The sequence below is a fragment of the Lethenteron reissneri genome, unplaced genomic scaffold (genome assembly GCF_015708825.2).
Source record: "Lethenteron reissneri isolate LAM-NWPU_2019-01 unplaced genomic scaffold, ASM1570882v1 scaffold_1524, whole genome shotgun sequence".
NCBI lineage: Eukaryota > Metazoa > Chordata > Hyperoartia > Petromyzontiformes > Petromyzontidae > Lethenteron > Lethenteron reissneri.
The window spans coordinates 73,502-99,695 of NW_026891250.1; the positions used below are offsets into that span (position 1 = coordinate 73,502).

The window sequence follows — 26,194 nt, forward strand, 5'->3', positions numbered from 1 at the left end:
TTACCAATTGCTTAATACTGGCAGACAATCATCTGACCCATAGGTGGCAGCCATCTCAAGCGAGAGGACGAGAGGACTCTAGCCGCCACGCATATAAAGGATTTATAGTGAAAAACTTTGTTTTTACGGGTTATACTTATTATGCTATCGGCATACCCCATGAAATGGTCTCTCTCTGATCCTCCACGGAGCAGCGTGTTCTCACGGGGAGAACCTCACAAGCAACATCAACAGACTTCTGTTATCGTGTTGCAGAGAGCCGCCCTCACCTGCCGGGAAGACAGCGTCTGAATCAACACCGCCAGGCTTGGCAGCGTATATTTAAGCTGGGTTAGAGGAGAGCGCCTTGACAAAGGGACTCACATATCAACAGAGGAATGTAGTTTATTTGTGGAAAATTCCGATATGGGATTAGTCACTACTTGTGGAATGTGTAGGAGGTGGGTGGGGGGGTTTCAAAGTCATATTATGCAGGATTAGCAGCATCGAAGGGAGGGAGTAGGGGTAGCATTAATAAAGGGAAGGAATCATATTCTTAGGTTTTTTTCGGTAAAGTCGCGTAGGTAAAAAAATTAAAATTATAAAATAAAAATCACGACGTTTCGGAGGCAACACAAGCTTCCGTCTTCAGGTGGAACCGTCACAGCCACGACAGCTGTATCAAGTAAATGTAATCTCGTAAATGTAATCTCTCATTTACTTGATACAGCTGTCGTGGCTGTGACGGTTCCACCTGAAGACGGAAGCTTGTGTTGCCTCCGAAACGTCGTGATTTTTATTTTATTTTACTTTTATTAATTTTAATTTTTTTACATACGTGACTTTACCGAAAAAACCTAACAATATGAATCCTCGCAGTCACGAAAGCTTCAAATCTAGAAAGGGAAGGAATGTTAATAGTACGGTAGCTGCAGCAGCTAAGCCACCACGTAAAAAAACGTAAATTTAAACTACATCAGTGTCATCAATATACTAAATATACTCTCCAAACAGGTCCCTGCGGGGTGGGCTGGTAGGAGCGAACAAATACGATACGAAGGGAGAGTTTGAGGCCTAGTTTTAGGCTTTAGGCCTAGCTGTAGGCTTTAGGCCGCTGTGAGTTACTTTTTAATTTAAATGTTTTAATTAAAAACTATCTCAGGGAATTATAAGGGAATGTTACACTTGTTTAGCCAGGAAAGCCTCACTGAGTCTAAAGGTTTTTGTAGGGTCCTGCCAAGTGTTTGCAGTAGGGGGCGATGTTGCTACACCTAATCGGACATCGGACGGACGGACGATATAATCTATTGTAGGCTGGTCCACTTCGTTCCTACCAGTATAAGCCGAGCTACTGTCACCGTCACCGCGGTCGTCACCTGTCTAGGCTGGACCTCGGCCGGCGGAGGAGGAGGAGGCTGCCCCCCCCTCCCCCCCCCGGCGGCTTTGGGCGCGACCGTAATTATAAACTACATCAGTATCATCAATATACTAAATATAGTCTCCAATAAGCTGAGCTGCTGTCACCGCGGTCGTCACCTGTCTAGGCTGCACCTCGGCCGGAGGAGCAGGAGGAGGCTGCCCCCCCCCCTCCCCCCCCCCGGCGGCTTTGGGCGCGACCGTAATTATAAACTACATCAGAATCATCAATATACTAAATATACTCTCCAATAAGCTGAGCTGCTGTCACCGTCACCACGGTCGTCACCTGTCTAGGCTGCACCTCGGCCGGAGGAGGAGACTGCCCGCCCCCCCCACCGGCGGCTTTGGGCGCGCACGGCCGCCCGTCCCCCCCCCACAGGGCCCCGCGTCGGCGGGAGCGGCGAGCGAGCGACGTGGAGAGGTCCGCCCCGAACGTCGCCACGTTCAGGCGCCGCTGCTCCGCCAACGTCACGCGGCAATTCCTGGCGGGGCGGGAGGAGGAGGAGGGGGGAGGGGCGGGGGTGGGGGGGTGAGCACGGCTGGTCAGAGGTCGCAGACGGATTTTGATTTCTTACCCGTACCCGGCCGCACCAGGGTCGCAAACGGGTACCCGTACCCTACCCGTACCCATACCCTACCCGTACCCTACCCGTACCCTACCCGTACCCTACCCGGAATGAGTGACAAACGGTGACTCACCAGTGACTCACGGCCTACCCGTACCCGGCCGCACCAGGGTCGCAAACGGCTACCATTGGAACCTCATTTGCCAGCAAAAAATATTATAATTGTTTTTTTACCCTTTTATCTGGCAACAAAACTGACACCTTTATTACAAGGAGTCATGTTTGCATAGACCACAATAACTGCAGCCATAATGCGTCATCTGGTCCAACCCATGTGAGACTAGGCTCTAAGGAAAGCTGTCTCGAGTATGGACCAATCAACTTCAAGGACAGTGCATATATTATCAGAGTTATGTTTTTTTTGCATTCTGACTGCAGGTATTGTGGTCAATGCAAATACGACTCCTCGTAAAAAAAGGTGTCAGTTTTGTTGACAGATAAAAGGGTAAAAAAACAATGATCATATTCTGCTACTGCTGATAAATGATGTTCCAATGGTCTAAACCCGACATCAGAGAGGTCTCTGCACGGCTGCACGCCATCCTGCGTCTAGACAAATGTTCGTCTGGTGCCCAGTCAAACAGTTGCACGTCCTTCTCTTATTCTCGGGGCTGGGATTTTTTCCGAATCAAGTGCAACTACGCAATTCACGCGGCGTGCAATTTTTTTTGGCGCGCCGATTCAAGTTAACGTCACACATTTTTGCGACGCCCAAACTTTCCAGATGTGCCAGGAACGGCACAAACAATTTGCCCAAGCTCTGTCATCCTATATTGGGATGGTTAGGCCAACTCCGTTTGTGAGTTTCTATACACGAGGTGGGGGGTGGGTGGGGGGGGGAACAGCAACACCATCTCCGCACAGACGGAGACGGAGCCCGCTTGCTGTACTGCCGCCTCCCCCATCGCCTCCCCCAGCAGGCGTTGCACTTGAAGGCGAGGAGATCTAACAAGAACACACACACACCACGAGCGAGCGGCAGAGACGGACGTTACCTGGAAATGTTGTCAAAGAAGCTCCTGGTTTTGTCGTAGAAGCAGCCGTCCAGGAAGACGGGGGAGCTCGTGCGGGGACCCCTCGGCTTGTCCGCTGCACAAGGGGAGACGCAACGGCAGAAGTGAGGGGGTCGCCTGGGCAATTAAACACACAAAGATCCGCCCCCCCCACCCAACCCAGACTCCACTGGTCAACACACATTCAGGCGCTGTCTCCTCGACAGACCTGGTCTTCGCCTGAGGACGGCTGCTTGCGTTGTGGCCGAAACGTCGTGAGAATTATTTTATGTTTTATTTTTATTATTTTATTATTTCCCTTCTACGTGATGACTTTACCGAAAGAACCAAGAAGATGGTCAACACACTTTTCCTGGCACAAGGTATTCCAACGGTTTTAAGGTAATTTAGTTAGTCAACATCTCCTAGCCACCGTGATGATGATGATGAGAGAAACACACAAACTCCAAATATACAGCAGCAGGCATCGTCAGGGTTGGGATCAAACCCACGCCCTCCTGCACACCAGGCGAGGTAGTTAACATCTCATAGCCACCGTGATGATGACAAGTTTGCAGTCGGTACCACATTGGGAAGTGTGTCAAATTTGAGTGACAAGATTTCTATTCTATGAGATCTCTTTTACCAGTGGCAAAATATAGTAGTAGGTTTTTACCCTTTTAAACTGGTACAAAACTGACACCTTTATTCAAGGCATCATGTTTGTAATAACCACAACACAAGTAGTCAAAAAACAAACAAAAAGAAGCAACTCTGATAATGACAGGACAGTGCATATTATTATCATTATCAGAGTTGCTTCTTTTTGTTTGCTTTGTTGACTACTTGTGTTGTGGTTATTGCAAACATGATGCCTTGAATAAAGGTGTCAGTTTTGTACCAGTTTAAAAGGGTAAAAACCTACTACTAAGATTTATATTTTGCCGATACAGCAGCGGAGGAAGTGAGTTGTTGGGTGGCGTCAGCGTGTGAGTGAGTGCCCCACCTTCTCTCCGCTTGGCCTCCCTGCCCCGGAACTCCCTGTCCAGCGCCTCGCGGTCCAGCTTCGCGTTGGCGCTCGCAAAGTCAAACTCCGCGTCCAACTCAACGCACGGCTCCGGGGCCCCACGGGGAGTCTGGGCGGCAATCCGCTTCGTGCTCCGACACCGTCGCTGCTGACGCTGGGGGGACGTCTGCACCCCCCGCTCCACCGTGGCGCTCTTCCTCGCGGCTGTGGGAGATAGTGCAGCTGCGTGTGAGTGTGTGTGTGAGTGTGTGTGTGAGTGTGTGTGAGTGTGTGTGCGTGAGCGTGAGTGTGTGTGAGTGTGTGTGTGTGTGAGAATGTGTGTGCGTGAGTGTGAGTGTGTGCGTGTGAGTGTGTGTGAGTGTATGTGCGTGTGTGTGTGTGAGTGTGTGTGTGCGTGTGAGTGTGTAAGTGTGTGCGTGTGTGTGAATGTGTGTGAGTGCGTGTGTGCGCGTGTGTGTGTGCGTGTGTTTTTCACTATAAATCCTTTATATGCGTGGCATCGGTTTTATTTTATTATTCATTTCTGTTTTTCTTGAGTAAGAGTTTCATTTTTATCACATTGGTATTTTAAATTAAATATGAAATATTTTTTTACCTAAAAAGTGTAAAAATTTTGAAAAAAATTTTTTCAGGAAAATAAATTGTCACGCACAACGAGTCTGTGTGCAAAATGTCAGCTCGATCGGATCATGGGAAGTGGGTTAAAAAACGACCGAAAGATTTGCACGGTCGTAAGCACGCAAGCAAGCAAGCTAACTTAATATAAAGGATTTAAACAAGTATAACCCGTAAAAACTAAGTTTTTCACTATAAATCCTTTATATGCGTGGCGGCTAGAGTCCTCTCGTCGTCTGGCTTGAGATGGCTGCCACCTATGGGTCAGATGATTGCGTGGCAGCATTAAGAAATTGGTAATTAAATATAATATTTTTGTCCTAAAAAGTGTAAAATTTTGGAAAAAAAATTTCACGATCATAAATTGTCACGCACAACGAGTCTGTGTGCAAAATGTCAGCTCGATTGGATCACGTGAAGTGGGTTAAAAAACGACCGAAAGATTTGCACGGTCCTAAGCGCGCAAGCAAGTGAACTTAATATAAAGGATTTAAATAAAAAAACATCGGATTTCCGTACGACGTCAGGATAAGCTCCGTTAGCGAGCACCTGCAAAGGCTGCTGGCTGTGGCACAAGAGGGGGGCGGGCGGGCGGTACAACGCCAGGCCACCTTTCTATCCCCGGCGTTTACCTGCAGCTCCTCCGCAGGGACGGTGTCCGTCCGCCGTGTCCCGCACGAGCCGGCGGGCTTGGTGAGGCGCGTCTGGCAGGGGGCGGGCGCCCTGGGGCGGCGAGGACTGGACGGGGGCGAGGGTGGGTGGTCACGCAGCGACGGGATCAATCGTAGTGTGTCCAGTAACAACAAATATGATCATTGGTTTTTTACCCTTCTATCTGGCAACAAAACTGACACCTTTTTTACGAGGAGTCATGTTTGCATTGACCACAATACCTGCAGTCATAATGCAAACAAAAAACATAACTCTGATAATGTATGTGCACTGTCCTTGAAGTTGATTGGTCCACACCCGAGACAGCTTTCCTGAGAGCCTAGTCTCACATGGTGTTGGACCAGATGACGCCAAAAGGCGCACAACTAAAAAAAAGGTGTCAGTTTTGTTGCCAGATAGAAGGGTAAAAAACAATTAGCATATTTCTACTGGCAAATGAGGTTCCAATGGTGTAAATGCTTACCCCGAGCTCTCATACTCTGATGGTGCATTGTCTTTGAGTTGTGCGCCTTTTGGCGTCATCTGGTCCAACACCATGTGAGACTAGGCTCTAAGGAAAGCTGCCTCGGGTGTGGACCAATCAATTTCAAGGACAGTGCATATATTATCAGAATTAATAAAAGTAAAATAAAAGTTTTTTTAGTTTACTTTTATTAATTTAAAATGTATTTTTTACAGTCACCAAAGCTTCAAATCTCGCATCATTATCAGAGTTGGGTGTTTTTGTTTTGCATTCCGACCGCAGGTATTGCGGTCTGTGCAAACACGACTCCTCGTAAAAAAAAGGTGTCAGTTTTGTTGCCAGATTACAGGGTAAACAACCAATGATCAGAGTTAAATATCTCGGTGGGGTCCTGCCCGCTAAAGTAAACAACCAGATTTGAAGCTTTCGTGACTGCAAGGATTCATATTCTTAGGTTTTTTCGGTAAAGTCACCATGTAGGTAAAATATTAAAATTAATAAAAGTAAAAGACGGAAGCTTGTGTTGCCTCCGAAACGTCGTGATTTTTATTTTATTTTACTTTTATTAATTTTTATGTTTTACCTACATGGTGACTTTACCGAAACAACCTAAGAATATGAATCCTTGCAGTCACGAAAGCTTAAAATCTAGAATGAATACCCTCTACGGGGAGGAATTCCACTTCTCTGTTACAGTTTTTAACAGACAACGAGACAAGAAGTCACAGCTTCTCGAGACGCCGGCCTTCCTCAAGAGATGCCGAGATAACAAGGTCATACCCATCGCTTTCACACTCACATACGCTGCTGTGTCCAACCATTATATAAACGGAGTGGTAGCTCCTGCAATCTCTCATTTACTTGATACAGCTGTCGTGGCTGTGACGGTTCCACCTGAGGACGGAAGCTTGTGTTGCCTCCGAAACGTCGTGGTTTTTTATTTTTATTTTACTTTTATTAATTTTAATGTTTTACCTACCTGGTGACTTTACCGAAAAAACCTAAGAAAAGTAACCAACCAGTTTGGCGTTGAAGAGAGCGACTGCCCCCCTCTCACCTGCACGACGGCCAGGTGGGGGTGCAGAGCGGAGAGCGGGCACCCCAACTCCGCCAGGTCCTTGATCTCGCTGGCACGGAAGATGATGTAGTCGTAGATCTCCTCGCGAGGGGCGACGGCGCGCTCGGCGGGGCGACCCTCCGTGCCGCACACACGCACTGCGCACGCACAAAGACGACGCTAACGCCGCTAACGGTGCCGTGGTGGTGGTGGGTGTGTGGGCGCCACGGTGGTGAGAAGTGAACCACCTCGCCTGGTGTCTATCGGAGGTCGCGCTTTTCATCCCAACCCTGGCGTCGGTTTTTGTCTATCACATCGGGTTTTTGAGATGATGTCAAATATTGCATTTTCAATAAAAACTTGCGGAAGAAAAATATTAAGTGAATGTGGATATCTACGTAAAATGATATTGTAAACACACTATCCTAAAAATACAGCACCATGTTTTAACACTAAAGCAGTCACTGACTCGCAACGACTTGCAATCATAAGTGACAGAGTTAATTCGGGTAAAATCAATGAAAATGGGGTATGCCGATAGCATAAAAATGAGATGTGAGAGAGAAAATCTAAGATCAGATTTGGAATCGGCACCCTGAAATTAGTCTAAAACAGCTGCTAAAGTCCAGGCCAGAATTTTTTTGTTGACCAGTGTAACAATACCACAATTCTTCTTGGTTCTTTCGGTAAAGTCACGTAGAATGGAAATAATAAAAAAAATAAACATAAATAATTCTCACGACGTTTCGGCCACAACGCAAGCAGCCGTCCTCAGGTGAAGAACACAAAACTTTAAGATCCTTCAACAAACTCCGGGATAATCGAGTCTCTCACCTTTCTGAAGAGATGCCGCGACTCTAAGCTTAAATAGACGTTCCAAGCCTGGTGGTGTTTCATTTAGACTCTGTCTTCTCGACAGACCTGTTCTTCACCTGAGGACGGCTGCTTGCGTTGTGGCTGAAACGTCGTGACAATTATTTTATTATGTTTTATTTTTATTATTTTATCACTTCCCTTCTACGTGACTTTACCGAAAGAACCAAGAAGACGAATCCCTGCAGTCACGAAAGCTTCACATCGAAAGTTAATCTTAGTAAGCAAATCTGAAAATGTTACAGCAGGAAAGATTGTCACTGTAGTTCAGCTTCACGACTGAGATGAAACAGGAAATATCTCAAATAGCAATGTCCTACACCCACATAACTGAAAAGATATTGGACATGAAATGTAGCAAAATAAAATGATTATATTTTGATTTAAAACTTTCGTGACTGCAGACATTCATATTCTCGGTTCTTTTCGGTAAAGTCACGTAGAAGGGAAACAATAAAAAGAAAACATAATAAATGTAATTTAATTGCTTTATTTTTATTATTCCCCTTCTACGTGGTGACTTTACCGAAAGAACCAAGAAGATTAATCCGGCTGGGTGGGGAGGGGCTGGGTGGGGCTGGGTGGGGGGTGGGAGGGGTGGGGCTGGGTGGGGAGGGGCTGGGTGGGGAGGGAGGGACGGGGTGGGGAGGGTGGGGCTGGGTGGGGGAGGGTGGGGCTGAGTGGGGAGGGGCTGGTCACCCCGTGGTGCCCTTATAAAACTCAACGTTTCACCTACTCACGCCGCCTTGTGCTGCCCGCCCTCACAGTCGGCCATGTTTGCAGAACACAGCACGCCCCACGCCCTGGTCACCGTCGTTGACCCTGGCCAACGTGTTCCTAGCAGCTCCCTCCGCAGGAGCAGGGAAGTGTTTAAACCCTCACCCCCTTTGACCCGTGACCCCCCCCCCACCCCCCCGTGCGTGACCTTTGGCCAAGGCGACGGTGCAGTCGTCCGTGTTGACCCCGCTCAGGGTGCCCTCGTAGCGGATGCCGGCCATGGAGATCAAGCTGGTCCTGCTGCCCAAGCACAGCGTCCACGTGGCCATGATGATGATGCTGCTGCTGATGATGCTGATGTTGATGATGCTGCTGATGATGATTCTGATGATGCTGCTGCTGATGCTGCTGATGATGATGCTGCTGCTGCTGCTGATGATGCTGCTGCTCCTGCTGCTGATGATGATGCTGCTGCTGCTCGTAGCCGCCGCCGGCTCGAGCTGCGGGAGACAACAAGAGGGGAGGGTGGGGCCGGGCAGGAGGAGGTGATGATGGTGATTGTGTTGATGATGTTGTTGATGATGATGGTGTTGTTGATGTTGTTGATGATGATGGTGTTGTTGATGTTGTTGATGATGATGTTGTTGTTGTTGATGTAGTTAATGTTGTTGATGATGTAGTTAATGTTGTTGATGATGATGTTGTTGTTGATGATGTAGTTAATGTTGTTGATGATGTTGTTGTTGGTGGTGATGATGTTGTTGATGATGTTGTTGATGATGTAGTTAATGTTGTTGATGATGATGTTGTTGATGTTGATGGTGATCACCCACGATGCGTCCCGCGTGTTCACGCCGTTTGAACTGAGCTGCTCACCGAGTCGCGTCGTGCAAAGGGCGCCAAATTGTGGGGGAGGGGATTTTTTTCCCTCTTCCTGTCAACGGGGATTCCAAAGAACACAGGATGAGATGTTATTATCCTTTGTGCAAGCACTTCCAAGAGTTCATGAACAGTGAGCCTGGTGAAATTTGGGGAGCGCATCGTCAGTAGTGAACCTTTGGGTCCTAGGGTGTTTCGGCCTTTCATACTATACACCCTCCCCAAAGGCGGCCAGCGACAGGGTGATCAATCCTACGCTTGCGTCCCATTCCCAATTAGTCATAGGAGTTGCCTTGTTGTTGATAGCCAACATCCCATGGGACTATGCATGGCAGGGGCGTCCTCATCCCTGAGTCAAGCATTGTTGACTGCATACCTCCTGGCCCTCTCACTTTGGGGCCCAGCTGGGGTCTTTCCTCTTCATCCAGAGCCACTGACTGCTGCCTTCTGCCGCCTCCGATACAGCTCTGATTGCCGAACGCTGGCTCTGGCCCTTAATTCCCAGGTCTCTAAGCAGTCTGGTTGTAGATGTTGCCACAAAACCTCTGCAGCCCACCTCCACTGGTCGGACTTCTGTGTTCCAGCCATGATGCCGTGCTTCAGCAGCTAGATCGGCATAGCGCAGATGTTTTCGCTCATAAGCCTCATCTACTGAGTCCTCCCAGGGTACTGTGAGCTCAATGATGAAGACCTTCTTGAGCGAACGGGACCAGAGCACCATGTCAGGTCTTAGGGTGGTGGTTGCGATCTCCGGAGGAAACACAAGTTGCCGGCCAATGTCAGCTAGCATTTTCCAGTCGCGGGCCAAGCGCAGCTGGTCTCGCTCTATTGGTGTAGAGCCGCTCTTTGGTGGTTTAGCCCCTTCGCGGACAAAGGTCGTCCGTAAGGGGTGTGATGCTGCTGGGGGTGGTAGGGAGTTGGTGGCAGTTCGCTTGTCCTCCAGGGCGGATGCAAGGTTTTTAAGGACTTGGTTGTGACGCCAAGTGTAGCGTCCTTGGGTGAGGCTTGTTTTACACCCTGTGAGAATGTGCCTGAGGTTGGCTGGCATGGAACAGAGGGCACAGTCCGGATCTTCACCATACCATTGGTGAAGATTAACTGGTGTTGGAAGGACGTCATATGTTGCTCTGATGGAAAAGCTCAACCGCCTCGCTTCCATGGCCCACAGATCCTTCCAGCTGATCTTCCTCTTCTCCACACTGTCCCATCGAGTCCACTGTCCCTGTTTGGCAAGAGAGACTGCCTTGGCCCACCTTGCAGCCTCCTCCTGATGGCGTACTTCCTGCACTACCATCTTCCGCCGCTCTGGTGCATTGGCCTTACTCCAAGCAGCACGGCTAGTTAGTCCAAAGCCTCCTCTCCCTTGCTGAACATGACCCACAATGTCAGCATGTCTGAGGGCTGCTGTTGCCTCCTGGACTGCTTTTCCTGGCCTCCATTTGCGCCCAGTTGCCAAGGTCGGCGCGTTGTTGCTCACCACTGGGTCTCGAGATTCATTCAGTGTCATCTGGAGCCTGGTTTTTGCACACTTGAATTCCTCGGTTAGACTGGTGAGGGGCAGCTTGAGGGGTATTATTTATTTATTTGTTAATTTATTTTTTGGTATTTTATTACATTTTTATATTTTACTATTTTATTATTAATATTGTGTTCCCTATCTACGCGACGTTACCGAAATAAACAAAGAATTGCGCTCAACATCTGTCGGGTCACTTGAGTTCATCCCCAAACCCCGCCCCCCTCGCCCCCCGCCCCCCGCCCCTCACCCCTCCTGGTGGTGGTGGGGGTGGTGGGGGTGGTGGTGGTGGTGGGGGTGGTGGGGGGTGGTGGTGGGGGTGGTGGGGGGTGGTGGGTGGTGGTGGGGGGTGGTGGTGGGGGTGGTGGGGGGTGGTGGTGTTGGCGGGTGGTGGGGGTGGTGGGGGGGTGGGGGTAGTGGGGGTGGTGGTGGGGGTGGTGGGGGGTGGTGGTGGTGGGGGTGGTGGGGGTGGTGGGGGTGGTGGGGGTGGTGGGTGGTGGTGGTGGGGGGTGGTGGGGGTGGTGGGGGGTGGTGGGGGTGGTGGGTGGTGGTGGTGGGGGGTGGTGGGGGTGGTGGGGGTGGTGGGGGTGGTGGGGGTGGGGGGTGGTGGGGGGTGGTGGTGGGGGGTGGTGGGGGTGGTGGTGGTGGGGGGGGGGTGGTGGTGGTGGGGGGTGGTGGTGGTGGGGGGTGGTGGTGGGGGTGGTGGGGGGTGGTGGTGGTGGGGGGTGGTGGGGGTGGTGGTGGTGGGGGGTGGTGGGGGTGGTGGGGGTGGTGGTGGTGGTGGGGGGTGGTGGTGGTGGTGGGTGGTGGTGGTGGTGGGGAGTGAAAAATATTGAAGGGACGATTTTTGACCCCCACCACGTGATGGGGGGGAGGGGCAGTCACGTGATGGGGGGAGGGGCAGTCACGTGGCCACTTGTGGGTGGGGGGAGTTTGTTGGTGTGAGGGCGAGTGGAGGGAGTGGATTGAGGTGCGGAGCGAGAGAGACACAGAGAGAAGGTGAGTGGTGGTGATGGTGGTGGTGATGGTGGTGATGGTGGTGATGATGATGGTGGTGATGGTGGTGATGGTGGTGATGATGATGGTGGTGATGGTGGTGATGATGGTGATGATGGTGATGATGATGGTGGTGATGGTGGTGATGGTGGTGATGATGGTGATGATGGTGGTGGTGGTGATGGTGGTGATGATGGTGATGATGATGGTGGTGATGGTGGTGATGGTGGTGATGATGGTGATGATGGTGGTGGTGGTGATGGTGGTGATGGTGGTGATGATGGTGATGATGGTGGTGGTGGTGGTGATGGTGATGATGGTGGTGATGGTGGTGGTGGTGCTGATGGTGGTGATGATGGTGATGATGGTGGTGATGGTGGTGATGATGGTGGTGATGGTGGTGATGATGGTGATGATGGTGGTGATGATGGTGATGATGGTGATGATGGTGGTGGTGGTGATGGTGGTGATGATGGTGGTGGTGGTGGTGGTGATGATGGTGATGATGGTGGTGGTGGTGATGATGGTGATGATGGTGATGATGGTGGTGGTGGTGCTGATGGTGGTGATGATGGTGGTGGTGATGGTGGTGGCGGTGATGGTGGTGGCGGTGATGGTGGTGGTGATGGTGGTGGCGGTGATGGTGGTGATGGTGGTGATGCTGGTGATGGTGGTTGAGGTGGAGGTGGTGGTGGTGATGGTTGTGGTGGTGGTGGTGATGGTGGTGGTGGAGGTGGTGGTGATGGTGGTGGTGGAGGTGGTGGTGATGGTGGTGGTGGTGATGATGGTGGTTATGGTGGTGATGGTGGTGATGGTGGTGGTGGTGGTGATGGTGGTGGTGATGGTGGTTGAGGTGGTGAGGGTTGTAAAGGTGGTGATGGTGGTGATGATGGTGTTGGTGATGGTTGTGGAGGTGGTGATGGTTGTGGAGGTGGTGATGGTGGTGGTGATGGTGGTGGAGATGGTGGTGATGGTGGTGGTGGTGATGGTGGTGGTGATGGTGATGATGGTGGTGGTGGTGATGGTGGTGATGATGGTGATGATGGTGGTGGTGGTGGTGGTGATGATGGTGATGATGGTGATGATGGTGGTGGTGGTGATGATGGTGATGATGGTGATGATGGTGGTGGTGGTGATGATGGTGATGATGGTGATGGTGGTGGCGGTGATGGTGGTGGCGGTGATGGTGGTGGCGATGGTGGTGGCGGCGATGGTGGTGGCGGTGATGGTGGTGGTGATGGTGGTGGTGGTGATGGTGGTGGCGGTGATGGTGGTGATGGTGGTGATGCTGGTGATGGTGGTTGAGGTGGAGGTGGTGGTGGTGGTGGTGGTGATGGTGGTGGTGGTGGTGATGGTGGTGGTGGAGGTGGTGGTGATGGTGGTGATGATGGTGGTTATGGTGGTGATGGTGGTGATGGTGGTCGTGGTGGTGATGGTGGTGGTGATGGTGGTTGAGGTGGTGAGGGTTGTAAAGGTGGTGATGGTGGTGATGATGGTGGTGGTGATGGTTGTGGAGGTGGTGATGGTTGTGGAGGTGGTGATGGTGGTGGTGATGGTGGTGGAGATGGTGGTGATGGTGGTGGTGGTGATGGTGATGGTTGTGGAGGTGGTGATGGTTGTAGTGGTGGTGATGGTGGTGGTGATGGTGGTGGTAGTGATGATGGTGGTTATGGTGGTGGTGATGGTGGTGATGGTGGTGGTGATGGTGGTGGTGGTTGAGGTGGTGATGGTTGTAAAGGTGGTTATGGTCGTGGTGATGGTGGTGGTGATGGTCGTGGAGTTGGTGATTGTAATAGTGGAGGTGATGGTGGTGGTGATAGTGGTTGTGGTGGTGATGATGATGGTGGTTCGAGGTGGTGGTGGTCGTGGTGGTGCATTCACTACCTTAACAGTACTCGCTCTGTCTCTCTCTCCCCATCCCTCCTCATCTCGCCCCATCTCTCTCCCCGTGTCTCTCTCCACCGTGTCTCTCACTCTCCACCTTGTCTTTCTCCCCGTGTCTCTCCCCGTGTCTCTCCCCCCGTGTCTCTCCCCGTATCTCTCTGTACGTAATGTGCATACACAGCACCACGTACAGTGTGCACTGTGCACACAGCACCACGTACAGTGTGCACTGTGCACACAGCACCACGTACAGTGTGCACTGTGCACACAGCACCACGTACAGTGTGCACACAGCACCACGTACAGTGTGCACTGTGCACACAGCAGCACGTACAGTGTGCACTGTGTACACACAGCAGCACGTACAGTGTGCACTGTGTACACACAGCACCACGTACAGTGTGCACTGTGTACACAGCACCACGTACAGTGTGCACTGTGCACACAGCAGCACGTACAGTGTGCACTGTGTACACACAGCACCACGTACAGTGTGCACTGTGTACACACAGCAGCACGTACAGTGTGCACTGTGTACACACAGCAGCACGTACAGTGTGCACTGTGCACACAGCACCACGTACAGTGTGCACTGTGCACACAGCAGCACGTACAGTGTGCACTGTGTACACACAGCAGCACGTACAGTGTGCACTGTACACACAGCAGCACGCACAGTGTGCACTGTACACACAGCACGTACAGTGTGCACTGTACACACAGCGGCACGTACAGTGTGCACTGTGTACACACAGCACCACGTACAGTGTGCACTGTACACACAGCAGCACGCACAGTGTGCACTGTACACACAGCGGCACGTACAGTGTGCACTGTACACACAGCGGCACGTACAGTGTGCACTGTGTACACACAGCACCACGTACAGTGTGCACTGTACACACAGCAGCACGTACAGTGTGCACGGTGCGTGCGGTACAGTTTCAGTGTGCGCGGTAAGTCACTATTGTGCATGCAATATAGCCTCACAGAAGCAGGTGGAGGAGGTGGTGAGCGTGGTGGTGGTGAGGGTGGTGGTGGTGGTGGTGATGGTGGTGGAGGTGGTGGTGATGGTGGTGATGATGATGGTGGGGGGTGGAGGTGGTGATGGTGGTGGTGATGGTTGTGGTTGTGGAGGTGGTGATGGTGGTGGTGGTTGAGGTGGTGGTGGTTGTGGTGGAGGTGGTGGTTGTGGTGGAGGTGGTGATGGTGGTGATGGTGATGATGGTGATGGTGGTGATGGTGGTGATGGTGGTGGGTTTCGTGACTGCAGGGATTCATCTTCTTGGTTCATTCGGTAAAGTCACGTAGAAGGGAAGTAATAAATAATACAAATAAAACATAATAAAACAATTCTCACGACGTTTCGGCCACAACGCAAGCAGCCGTCCTCAGGTGAAAACCAGGTCTGTCGAGGCGACAGCGTCTGAGGACGGCTGCTTGCGTTGTGGCCGAAACGTCGTGAGAATTATTTTATTATGTTTTATTTTTATTATTTTATTATTTCCATTCTACGTGACTTTACCGAAAGAACCAAGAATATGAATACTTGCAGTCACGAAAGTTTCAAATCTAGAATTAGTGAAGCCCTGTTGATGATCCCCAGCGAACAGCCCATGGGTAGCGCCCAGCCTCATTCTAGATTTAAAGCTTTGGTGACTGCAATGAGTCGTACTCTCTGGTTTTTTCGGTAAAGTCACGTAGGTGAGAAATCTAAATTAATCAAAGTAATATAAAAATATAATTTACTTGATACAGCAATCGTGCTGTGACGGTTCCACCTGAAGACGGAAGCTTGTGTTGCCTCCGAAACGTCGTGATATTTTAAAATTCGTTGGGGGGATGCAGACGCCTGCGATGGATTTTTATTGATAAATTATCGACGATGACGACCCGCTAGGGATGTGATCTCACCACTTGTGAGAGAAAACGTGAGGTAAGGAGTGTCCTCTAACGTCCAGTCCGTGATTTGCAGATGATTTGCAGGTGCAGTGTTGAGTCTATGGGGCAGTGTTGAGTCTATGGGCAGTGTTGAGTCTATGGTGCAGTGTTGAGTCTATGGGCAGTGTTGAGTCTATGGTGCAGTGTTGAGTCTATGGTGCAGTGTTGAGTCTATGGGCAGTGCTGAGTCTATGGTGCAGTGTTGAGTCTATGGGCAGTGTTGAGTCTATGGGCAGTGTTGAGTCTATGGTGCAGTGTTGAGTCTGTAGGGGTGTTAAAGAGAGGGCCCGTTATGCATGGCAGCCTATGGAAAACAAACACAGTGGGCGGGGCTACGTAAGTACACGAGGAGGTGCCCTCTACGACGTCCGAGCCAGACACCCTGGGGGGGGCTGGTTCGAACGTTATGATCCCCCGGGGCCCCACCCCTCAGGGAGGGGTTGGGTATAAAAGGGGATGTTCAAAGGGCTCGAGTCAGTTATGTTTAAGCTAAGGGAAGAAGACTGAAGACGTCTTAGATAGAGCCCTGGACTCCCCTAGTTCGATGTCCTTTTCAGGGCCGGACAGGACTGAGCCAGCGGCGTGGTCCCGAAAGCCAGAGCCGGTGCTCTTGTAAGAGCTGGTCTGGAACTCCGGGTACCGGGCCCGACTTACCAGTGTCGGGCCAGTTAGCCTCCCCTAGCCCATTAGTGGAGGATTCGGGGCTAGGACAGAGTTAGCTAGGGGTGTATCCCGAGTTATACGGGTGAGGGGGCCGATACCCCCTCGAGTGTGTATATGCCCACTGTCGTATTGTGAAATAAATATACGTGTGCCTCAACCTCGGTGTCAAGCGTCTTCACCGGTACTTCAACTGGTGTCAGAAGTAATTCGAACATGGACACGCGGAAAACAGCGCGGGCAAAAGTACCGCAGGAGGAAGACACTGCCGAGATCGTCGAGCCCGAGACGGCTCCACAAGACATGGTGCAGCCGGGGCCTGACGCCTCCTTACCGGGGCATCGAAATGAAGAGGGGCCGCAGTCAGACGCGTTACGGCTGGCTCACGGGAGGCTGGCGGAGCTGCTGTATGCCGCTGCCGCCACGCTGGAGACCATCACGCGATTGGGGGCCGGTGATCCAACACGGGGCGAGGCGAGCCAACGACCAGGGCGCCTTCCCGCCATTTCGGAGCAGTCCGAATTTGAAATTCCCGCCATCGACGCTACAGCTGTTCAGGGCGTGGCCAGCCTGAACATCTGCTCCGACATCGCCGTCGCTGGAGCTGCAGCGTCATCACCGCCGGAGGGTGCGTCATCACAACCGCGACAGGCGATCCCATCGGCCGTTCGCACCGACGCACAGCCGAGTGGTGGTGACATCTGCCTGCGGGAGTCTACAACAACCGCTGCGCTTCATCAGAGACTGCCCCCGCTGAAGGAGTTCATCGGCGCGGAGGGAGACTGGGCCGGGTTTCGCCGACGTTTCCTCGCCCATCAGGAGATGGCGAAATGGTCCGATGAGGAGGCTCTCTGTGCGCTGCCGGCGCTCCTCGACGGCGACGCGCTCGCCGCACTCACATCGGCGCCGAGAGAGAAGCGGTCTACGTTACCGATGGCGCTACAGCTGCTGGGCGGGGTCTATGGACCATCAGCCGAATGCCGACAGCAATTTTACGACCGCGCAAGCGGGGTGAGAAGGAGTCGCCCCTAGCATACCGGACGAGCCTCCTGGCGATGGCTAAGTCGGCCTTTCCTCGTATGGACGACGACGGCGTGGATGCTATGGTCACGGAGAAAATCCTCCTCCTGGCAGACGACCTTGACATCGCTGTCGTCGCGCAGGAGGACGCGGAAATGACATTGCTCCAGGCGGCGCGGCTCCTCTACGCAAACCTCCTGTCGCTCCGGCGGAAAGCCAGCAGGGCATCGGCGGGGCGTGCGGTGGCTGCAGCCACCCTTCCGACGGAGGAGCTCTACGCCGTCGACCACCGACGGCAACAGGCGACGGGAGCACGGTCGGGCCGGGACGGGTCGGGCCGTTCCGACCATCCGTCACCTCCGACGGCGCTCCCGCGGTGTTTTAACTGCGGCGTCCGGGGCCACGTCGCCTCGGGGTGCCGCTCTCCTCGTCAGCGCGGGACGACACCTCAACGGGACGACGGGCCTCATCACAAGCTCCACCATCATAACCCGGCGAGTCGCGGCACCCCACATGTTTGGCCCACGCACACGCCCGTCACGCACTCAAACACCGCAACGAGAGGGGGGCCGATATCGCGCACCATCGCACCATCACGCACCACTCTGGGTACTCATATCGAACCCGGCCAGTGGTCCGTGCTGGCCGATCGTGTGGTAGCCGCATCGTCGGGGTCGTCGGCCGTTGTGGGGCACATCGACGGGGTTGAAGTGCGCATCCTGGTCGATACAGGAGCATCGGCGACCATTATTTCGGAGTTAATATACAATATTCTCCCTGTCCAGAGCCGTCCTTTGATGCCTGTTAACGTACCATTCTATGCGGCTAACGGGGGCTCACTTGGCATCATCGGACAAATTCGGGCCCAAATTTGTGTTGGGGAAATTAAATTGTCTGGGCCGATTTTTGTTTCCTCCTCGCTGGCGGTTCCGTGCCTGCTGGGGACGGACTTCCTGGCCAAAATGCCGATTAGGATATTAATCGACCAGGGATGCATTGAGCTCCCGTCGGGCAGACGCATGGCGTTTTTGCCATCACCCGTTACGACTCGGACGGCGTTCGCGACAGTGCCGGCATTCGTAGAGAGAACGGTGCGCGTCTCTCCGGGGGCACAAATGTTGATTCCATTGAAACTTCGGCGACCCTTCGCTAAGGGTATTGCGGCCCAAGGGGTTCTGCTGGGGCCGTCTAGGGCCGGGGTTAGTGGACCTCATTTACTTCCGGCCCAGACCATAGTAAGAGGGGACGGTGAACCCTTCATCGCGGTCCTCAATGTGGGCTCGCAGACGGTGGTGGTCCCACAGGGAACCGTGCTTGCTCACGCAACGCCGGTGCCATGTGAGGAAACCGTCGCAAATCACGTCAGCGTTGTCCCTGCGCCGCGACCGCATTCGGACAGCGATGAAGGGTGGCTCGAGGCGCTTTGTGCGGGATCGACGGACCTGTCAGATTCAGAGCGTCAACAACTTAAAACACTACTGCGGGAATTTTCCGACGTTTTTAGTCGGAATAAATACGATTTGGGTTGTACTCACCTGCTGCGTCACCATATTGACACGTTTCGGTTGAGTCCCGCCGAAAAGGACCATGTCAAATCGGCTATTGATGACATGTTGGCCGCCGACATCATTTCTCCTTCCACCAGCCCTTGGGGAGCGCCGATCGTCCTGGTTAAAAAGCAGGACGGATCGTTGCGGTTTTGCGTTGATTTTCGGCGCCTTAACAAAATTTCGGTTGCCGACGCATACCCGCTCCCTCGGATGGATGAATCGCTGGACGCCTTGGCGGGAGCGCGATTCTTTTCCACACTCGATTTACTTTCGGGATTCTGGCAGCTTCCTCTGGACGATGATTCAAAGCCTAAAACTGCTTTCCGTACACCGCACGGCCTTTTCCAATTCAACCGGTTGCCGATGGGCTTACACTCAGCGCCGGCAACTTTCCAGCGTTTGATGGAATTGGTTTTGGCTGGATTGCAATGGGAGTCGTGCCTCATTTATTTGGATGACGTTATCGTCTTTGGTAAAACTTTTGACGAACATCTCCAGAGGTTGCGGGCGGTTTTCCTAAAGATGCGGGCTGCTAATTTGAAATTCAAACCCCAAAAATGCCATTTGTTGCGCGATTCGGTGCGTTATTTGGGGCACATCGTGGGACGCTCAGGTATTGCTACCGATCCCGCCAAAACGCAGTGTGTCAGCTCCTGGCCGACTCCCACCTCGGTGGGAGAGGTCAGGAGTTTCATTGGGTTCGCGTCGTATTACCGACGGTTCGTCGCTGATTTTGCGACAATTGCCAAACCCCTGCACGCTTTAACATCTAAAGGGGTTCGGTTCCACTGGGGTCAAGAGGAGGAGGCTGCTTTCTGCTCCCTTCGGGACGCCCTGGTAAAAGCCCCTCCCTTGGTTTACCCCGATTTTTCTAAGCCCTTTTTGCTCGACACCGATGCGAGCAACACGGGTATTGGGGGTGTGCTTTCCCAGGTGGTTGATGGCGTGGAACGGGTGGTCGCGTACGGTAGTCGGGTGTTGTCTCCTGCGGAGCAAAGATATTGTGTCACCCGTAGGGAACTGTTGGCAATTGTCTATTTCATCCAACAGTATCGCCCATATCTGTACGGTCGGCATTTCACCGTCCGCACAGATCATGCGGCACTACAGTATGCCCTGCGAGTTCAACAACCATCGGGACAGTTGTCTCGATGGTTGGAGGTTCTCCAGGACTTTGATTTTGAAACCACCTACCGTAAGGGCGTTCGCCATACGAATGCGGACGCTCTGTCGCGCATGCCAACCACCTCGGAATGTGCATGCCTCCTGGGGTCGGGACGTTGCAGGCCTTCAGGGGACGCATCGGTTCCGGTCTTGGCAGCCACCGACGACGACGAAACATTAATTACTAATTCGATCGAACAACAGGGAAGAGATTCCCTGTTGGGGTTGCCCGTCACTGAATGGGGGCGCCTCCAGATGGAGGATACCTCCCTCCTCGGGTGGCGTCGTCGCGTCGGGGGTGCTGAGCGTGTGAAGGGTGATTCGGATGCATGGGAAATGGTGCAAGGTCTGCTGATGCATTGGGACGGGAAATCCCAGCGACATCGGCTGGTGGTCCCTTCTGGGTTGCGAGGCAAGGTGGTGTGGGCCGCGCATGAGCGCCTATTACACCTGGGGACCCAAAAGACTCTTGCACTGCTACAACTTGATTTTTTTTGGCCTGGCATGACGAGGGATGTTGGGGATCTATTGGGATCATGCCCTCGGTGTGCGCAACGGAAACCGCCGGCGGGGGAGTCTAACCCGCCCTTGCAATCGATCAAAGTGTCCAGAATAAATGAGCTTGTCGCGCTGGACATTTTGGGCCCATTTCCCGCCACCCCCAGGGGCAATAGGTATTTGTTGACTGGTGTCGAGTATTTTACACGCTGGCCTATGGCCTGGCCCCTTGCCAACCAGTCGGCAGCAGCCATCGTGGAGGCCTTTGTTCAGGGATACGTCCTGGACAAAGGTGCTCCGGAGCGGCTGCTGACCGACCAGGGCAGAAATTTTTCCGGTAAATTACTCAAACAAGTCTGTGACCTCCTAGGCACGAAGAAAATTCGTACCTCCCCGTATCACCCGCAAACTGACGGGATGGTCGAGCGCCTGCATCGCACCATTACGTCAATGATGTCACAGCAGGTCTCGGACTCACAGACTGACTGGGACCTGCATATTCAAGGGGTCTTGGCGGCATACCGGATGGCACCCCATGCAGCTACGGGATTTTCCCCCTTTTACCTCATGTACGGTCGCGAACCCGACCCGCCTGTTCGCGCCCAGCTGCAGATCCCCGAACCGCAAGGGAAAACTAAATTGGCTGACCACGTCAAATTTAATCTGGCCAAATTAACAGAGGCGCGGGATGCTGCAATGCTAAACTCGGACCTCCGTCAAAAGGCGAATGAGCGCCTCAGGCTGGGTCGGGCGCACATGATACAGTGGAAGCCGGGGGACAAGGCATGGCTGCACTGTCCCCAAGTGCCACTGGCTACCTCCTCTAAGCTCGTGCGGCCGTGGCGGGGCCCTGTGGAGGTGGTCGAAGTTTTGCGACCACAGTGCGTGCGCATTAAATGGGGGAAGCGGCGATGGTTCGTGCACCCCTCTAGGTTAAAACCCTTCGTTGCGGTACACAAACCCACTTCACACATGCGTGGCCAAACGTGTGGGGGGTCGACCGACTCATTGGGTCCGTCTCCGTCGTTCTCACCTAATGCCTTGCCGGCCGTGCCACCTCCAGGTGCATCAGGACTGACGGGCTCACGCCCGACCACCCCTCCTGGGGATACCGACGGTCGCGCGGCATCGGATGAGGACTCACTCCGGGACGGACAATTGCCACCTGACGGTCCGCCACCCGGGGTTACCCCGTGTGAGGGGCCCGCGGCAAGGACGCGCGCAAAAATGCGCAGACTGTTATGAGGCCGGAAGATGTGTACATAGGTTGTGTTCATCGTGTGTTGTGTGGGTGGTGTGTTCCCTGCCCATTGAATGTACATATGTTTGGTTCATTGTGTGTTGTGTGGGTGGTGTGTTCCCTGCCCATTGAAATGTACATACGTTGGGTTCACCTGGTGTTGTGTGTATGGTGGGTTCCCTGCAAATTGTATATAGGTTGTTTTTTTTACGGAATTCGTATTTATTCAAGGGGGGGTGCGTCGGGTTGTTTTCTCTTCTTGCTGTTGCATTTTGTTGTGTTCTTGTTGCTGTTCTTGTTATTGTTGAAAAATAGTGAGGCACACGCGCGGTCAAGGTGTAAATGCACTTTTATTGTCATTTTTGTATGTTGGCAGCCGGGACGGCTGCAAGCTATGCGGGGGGGGGGGGGGGGGTGTAGGGGTGTTAAAGAGAGGGCCCGTTATGCATGGCAGCCTATGGAAAACAAACACAGTGGGCGGGGCTACGTAAGTACACGAGGAGGTGCCCTCTACGACGTCCGAGCCAGACACCCTGGGGGGGGCTGGTTCGAACGTTATGATCCCCCGGGGCCCCACCCCTCAGGGAGGGGTTGGGTATAAAAGGGGATGTTCAAAGGGCTCGAGTCAGTTATGTTTAAGCTAAGGGAAGAAGACTGAAGACGTATTAGATAGAGCCCTGGACTCCCCTAGTTCGATGTCCTTTTCAGGGCCGGACAGGACTGAGCCAGCGGCGTGGTCCCGAAAGCCAGAGCCGGTGCTCTTGTAAGAGCTGGTCTGGAACTCCGGGTATCGGGCCCGACTTACCAGTGTCGGGCCAGTTAGCCTCCCCTAGCCCATTAGTGGAGGATTCGGGGCTAGGACAGAGTTAGCTAGGGGTGTATCCCGAGTTATACGGGTGAGGGGGCCGATACCCCCTCGAGTGTGTATATGCCCACTGTCGTATTGTGAAATAAATATACGTGTGCCTCAACCTCGGCGTCAAGCGTCTTCACCGGTACTTCAAGTCTATGGGCAGTGTTGAGTCTATGGGCAGTGCTGAGTCTATGGTGCAGTGTTGAGTCTATGGTGCAGTGTTGAGTCTATGGGGCAGTGCTGAGTCTATGGTGCAGTGCTGAGTCTGGGCAGTGTGAGTCTATGGTGCAGTGTTGAGTCTATGGTGCGGTGCTGAGTCTATGGGTAGTGTTGTTTTTTCTCACACCAGATAACCCTCAAAACTCCGTTTGCTACAGGACCATCCAGACTTTGTGTGCCCTTTTATTGCTGTGCAAACGTTTGTCAGAAGTGACAGACTGAACTGTTTAACTTTTTAACACGTAGGCTTTGGCGACCAATATCATCCATAATAGAGGTTGTTCTGTTTACGTGACAACCCTTACTAGTTGGCTGTGTCGGGTGGTGGCGGATTTAACATTAATATATTTACGCGATCTAACCCCACAAAACCTGTAATGGATGAATTGTTTAAACCAAGGTTTCAAGTCACTAAAAGATGTCCGTTTTTAATGACACTTGCCGCCCAACTTTTTCTTCCCGTATTCAGGAGCTATTGAGAGTGACAACAGGAGTCGTGCCATTTCCCATCGCCGGTGTTTAAACTACCCGTCTCTTTCACGCCGGAAAGGAGGAGAAGGCTCGACGTTTCTCGAGTGATCTTCCACAAGAGAGCCCGGGCCAACTTGTCCGTTGCAAAAGCATTCGCACGACGACTTCTTCTCCCCAAAATTGCCCCGTATCCTTTCCGCTCGGTCGATGTCGCGCGTCATAGAGACACGGGCCTTTCGCAGGGCGTCGGCAGCGAGACGCCCCGCTCCCCCGGTGTCCCGCTCGGACCGGATCCCACCGCCGCCGTCGGCCTCGGAGATGCACGCCGAAGCGGCCAGGCTGCTGTCCTTCTCCGAGGGGTGGCCCGAGTCGTCCCCCGTGCGGTCCGCGGACTTGGCGCGGGCCGGACTCTACCGCGTGGGTCCCGACGACCTGGTGGCCTGTTTCCGCTGCGGCGGGATGATGCATCGCTGGAAGGCGGGAGACGACCCCGTCCGGGAGCACGCCAGGCACTTCCCCGCCTGTGCTCTCAAGGTGGGTGCGCCAGAGAGGGCGCCGGTGACGTTCTGACATCGCTCGTTTGGGGCGATGCGGGTCCTTCCTAATGTGCCTCTGGGCTCTGGGTACCGACTGGAGGATGATTCCAGGCATGTTTCGACATCGATGGCGAACAAGTGGAGACTCCATTGGAACCCTCATTTGCCAGTAAAAATATGATAATTGTTTTTTTACCCTTCTATCTGGCAACAAAACTAACATCTTTTTTACAAGGAGTCATGTTTGCATTGACCAACAATACCTGCAGTCATAATGCAAACAAAAAACATAACTCTGATAATGTATGCACTGTCCTTGAAGTTGATTGGTCCACACCCGAGACAGCTTCCTTAGAGCCTAGTCTCACATGGGTTGGACCAGATGACGCCAAAAGGCGCACAACTCAACTTCAAGGACAGTGCACATTATCAGAGTTGTGTTTTTTGTTTGCATTATGACTGCAGGTATTGTGGTCTATGTAAACATGACTCCTCGTAAAAAAGGTGTTCAGTTTTGTTGCCAGATAGAAGGGTAAATAAACAATTATCAAGTGGAGACTCTTTGACTTTTTGAATCTATTGAGATACATTCGTGGTCGTATTTTTTTTTAATTAAAAACGAAATGTTGTTAATCATTCAGGGGTAAAAATATGTGGTTTTATTACCAATATGCTTATTGTAAATATAGTAGTGTATAGTGGAGTAGTGTATAGTGTATAATACTAGTACAGCACGCAGCGGTGTGTTGGAGAGCCAAGCCACAACATTTAGAATCTGAGTACGACGTTTGACCAGTAATTACAACAACGATCTTCATCAGGCGACAGCCAGATTAAATGTACTCTATAACTATATAGAACTATAATCTGGGTTTTTGGCATAGAGATCCAGGGAAAATGGTAACTTGATAAAGATATTAAGGATGCTCCACGATTTTGAGCCGTCTGCAGCTGCCCTGCCCCCGTCATTAGCGCGGATTGGTTTGGTTTGCCGAAATGCCAATTGCAAATTGAGCACAGAGTAACGGTGCAAAAAGTTGCAATTGTTTTGAACGCGATCGGTCGTCGCTCGCGTATTTTATCCATTTTGTCGGCTCTGTGTGACACCGGCGATGATTCTTACTGACGAGATGTTCATTTTATTTCTCGTTTTGAGGCTCAACTACCGGGACAGACGCCGCAGAGTACAACTGCGGAGATTGAGCACGGTAAGGCGACGGATCCCTGCGCACTTTATCAGACCCTCACCTGATACAGGTGAGGGTCTGATACAGGTGAGAGTCTGAACCAGGTGAGGGTCACGACCTCATGTATACGAGGCGAGGTGGTTAACATCTCATAGCCACGGTGATGACGAGGGAGACGCAGGCTCTAGATATACTTCAACAGGCGTCGCATCAGGGTCACGATTGAAACACGACCAGACGAGGTGGTCAGCATCTCGCCACCTTTGCGCCCCATATGTAAGCAGTCTGATGATCATTTTTGAAAACCGCTGAAAGTGTGTGTGTCTGTGTGTGTGTGCTTGCGTCTGTGCGTGCGTGTGTGTCTCTGTGTCTCTGTGTGTGTGCGTGTGTGTCTGTGTGTGTGTGCTTGCGTCTGTGCGTGCGTGTGTGTCTCTGTGTCTCTGTGTGTGTGCGTGTGTGTCTGGTGTGTGGTGTCTCTGTGTGTGTGCGTGTGTGTCTGTGCGCGCACTTTGTCACAGCATCGCCATCGGTCGAGGAGCTTCTGGACAAGCGGAAGAGCGGCTGTCCTGCAAAGTGTGCATGGAGCACGAGGTGTCCATCATCTTCACGCCGTGCAGACACGTGGTGACGTGCGGCCACTGCGCCCTCTCCCTGAGCGAGTGTCCCGTGTGCCGCGTGGCCGTGAGAAGGGCGCTCCGGGCCATCATGGCTTAGGCGGACGGCCGTGGGAAGGAAGAGAGAGAAACGACCGCCCGGGATTCCGACCGTTGGGGCCAGTTAGTTGATTAACCCCTCCTCCCTCTCCCGTTGCGAGACATAGGCCGGTCGCTGGCAAGCGGTGAGAGGCACGGGGAGGGCAATTTAACTCGGCCACCGCCCTCCACCCATAGATCAGCTTATTTTTTGGTTTCCGGAATGTGAAAGGGTTCATTGATAACGATCAGAGTGTGGTGATTGAAGGCGTACGATGTCAGACTTTGAAAGTGAAGAAGTGAAGTTTAAGGCTGTTCTTTAATTTGTACTTTAACCAGGATGGTACGCAAAGTTTATTTGTTAACAATTTATACATTTGTGAGTTATTACATTTACAACTCTGTGGGACACAGTGCAATGGGTGGAAGGGTCAAAGATTGCGGTGAT

General features: G+C 52.5%; 2 protein-coding genes across 2 annotated transcripts; one reads left to right on the plus strand and one right to left on the minus strand.

The window, feature by feature from the left end:
- Nucleotides 1-265: 265 nt before the first annotated feature.
- Nucleotides 266-8,769, minus strand: LOC133362547 (protein LSM14 homolog B-like). The gene is given in 7 exon segments (XM_061581498.1): nt 266-269; nt 1,812-1,880; nt 3,011-3,113; nt 4,023-4,247; nt 5,257-5,362; nt 6,851-7,008; nt 8,649-8,769. Coding segments are annotated over 7 exon segments (786 nt in total).
- Nucleotides 8,770-11,807: 3,038 nt separating this feature from the next.
- LOC133362548 (baculoviral IAP repeat-containing protein 3-like) lies at nt 11,808-25,768 on the plus strand. The gene is made up of 5 exons (XM_061581499.1): nt 11,808-11,834; nt 23,330-23,865; nt 25,024-25,075; nt 25,573-25,645; nt 25,744-25,768. The coding sequence occupies exons 2-5, from the start codon at nt 23,539-23,541 to the stop codon at nt 25,766-25,768; spliced, it is 477 nt and encodes a 158-aa protein (XP_061437483.1). The 5' UTR covers nt 11,808-11,834; nt 23,330-23,538.
- The last annotated feature ends 426 nt before the right edge of the window (nt 25,769-26,194 follow it).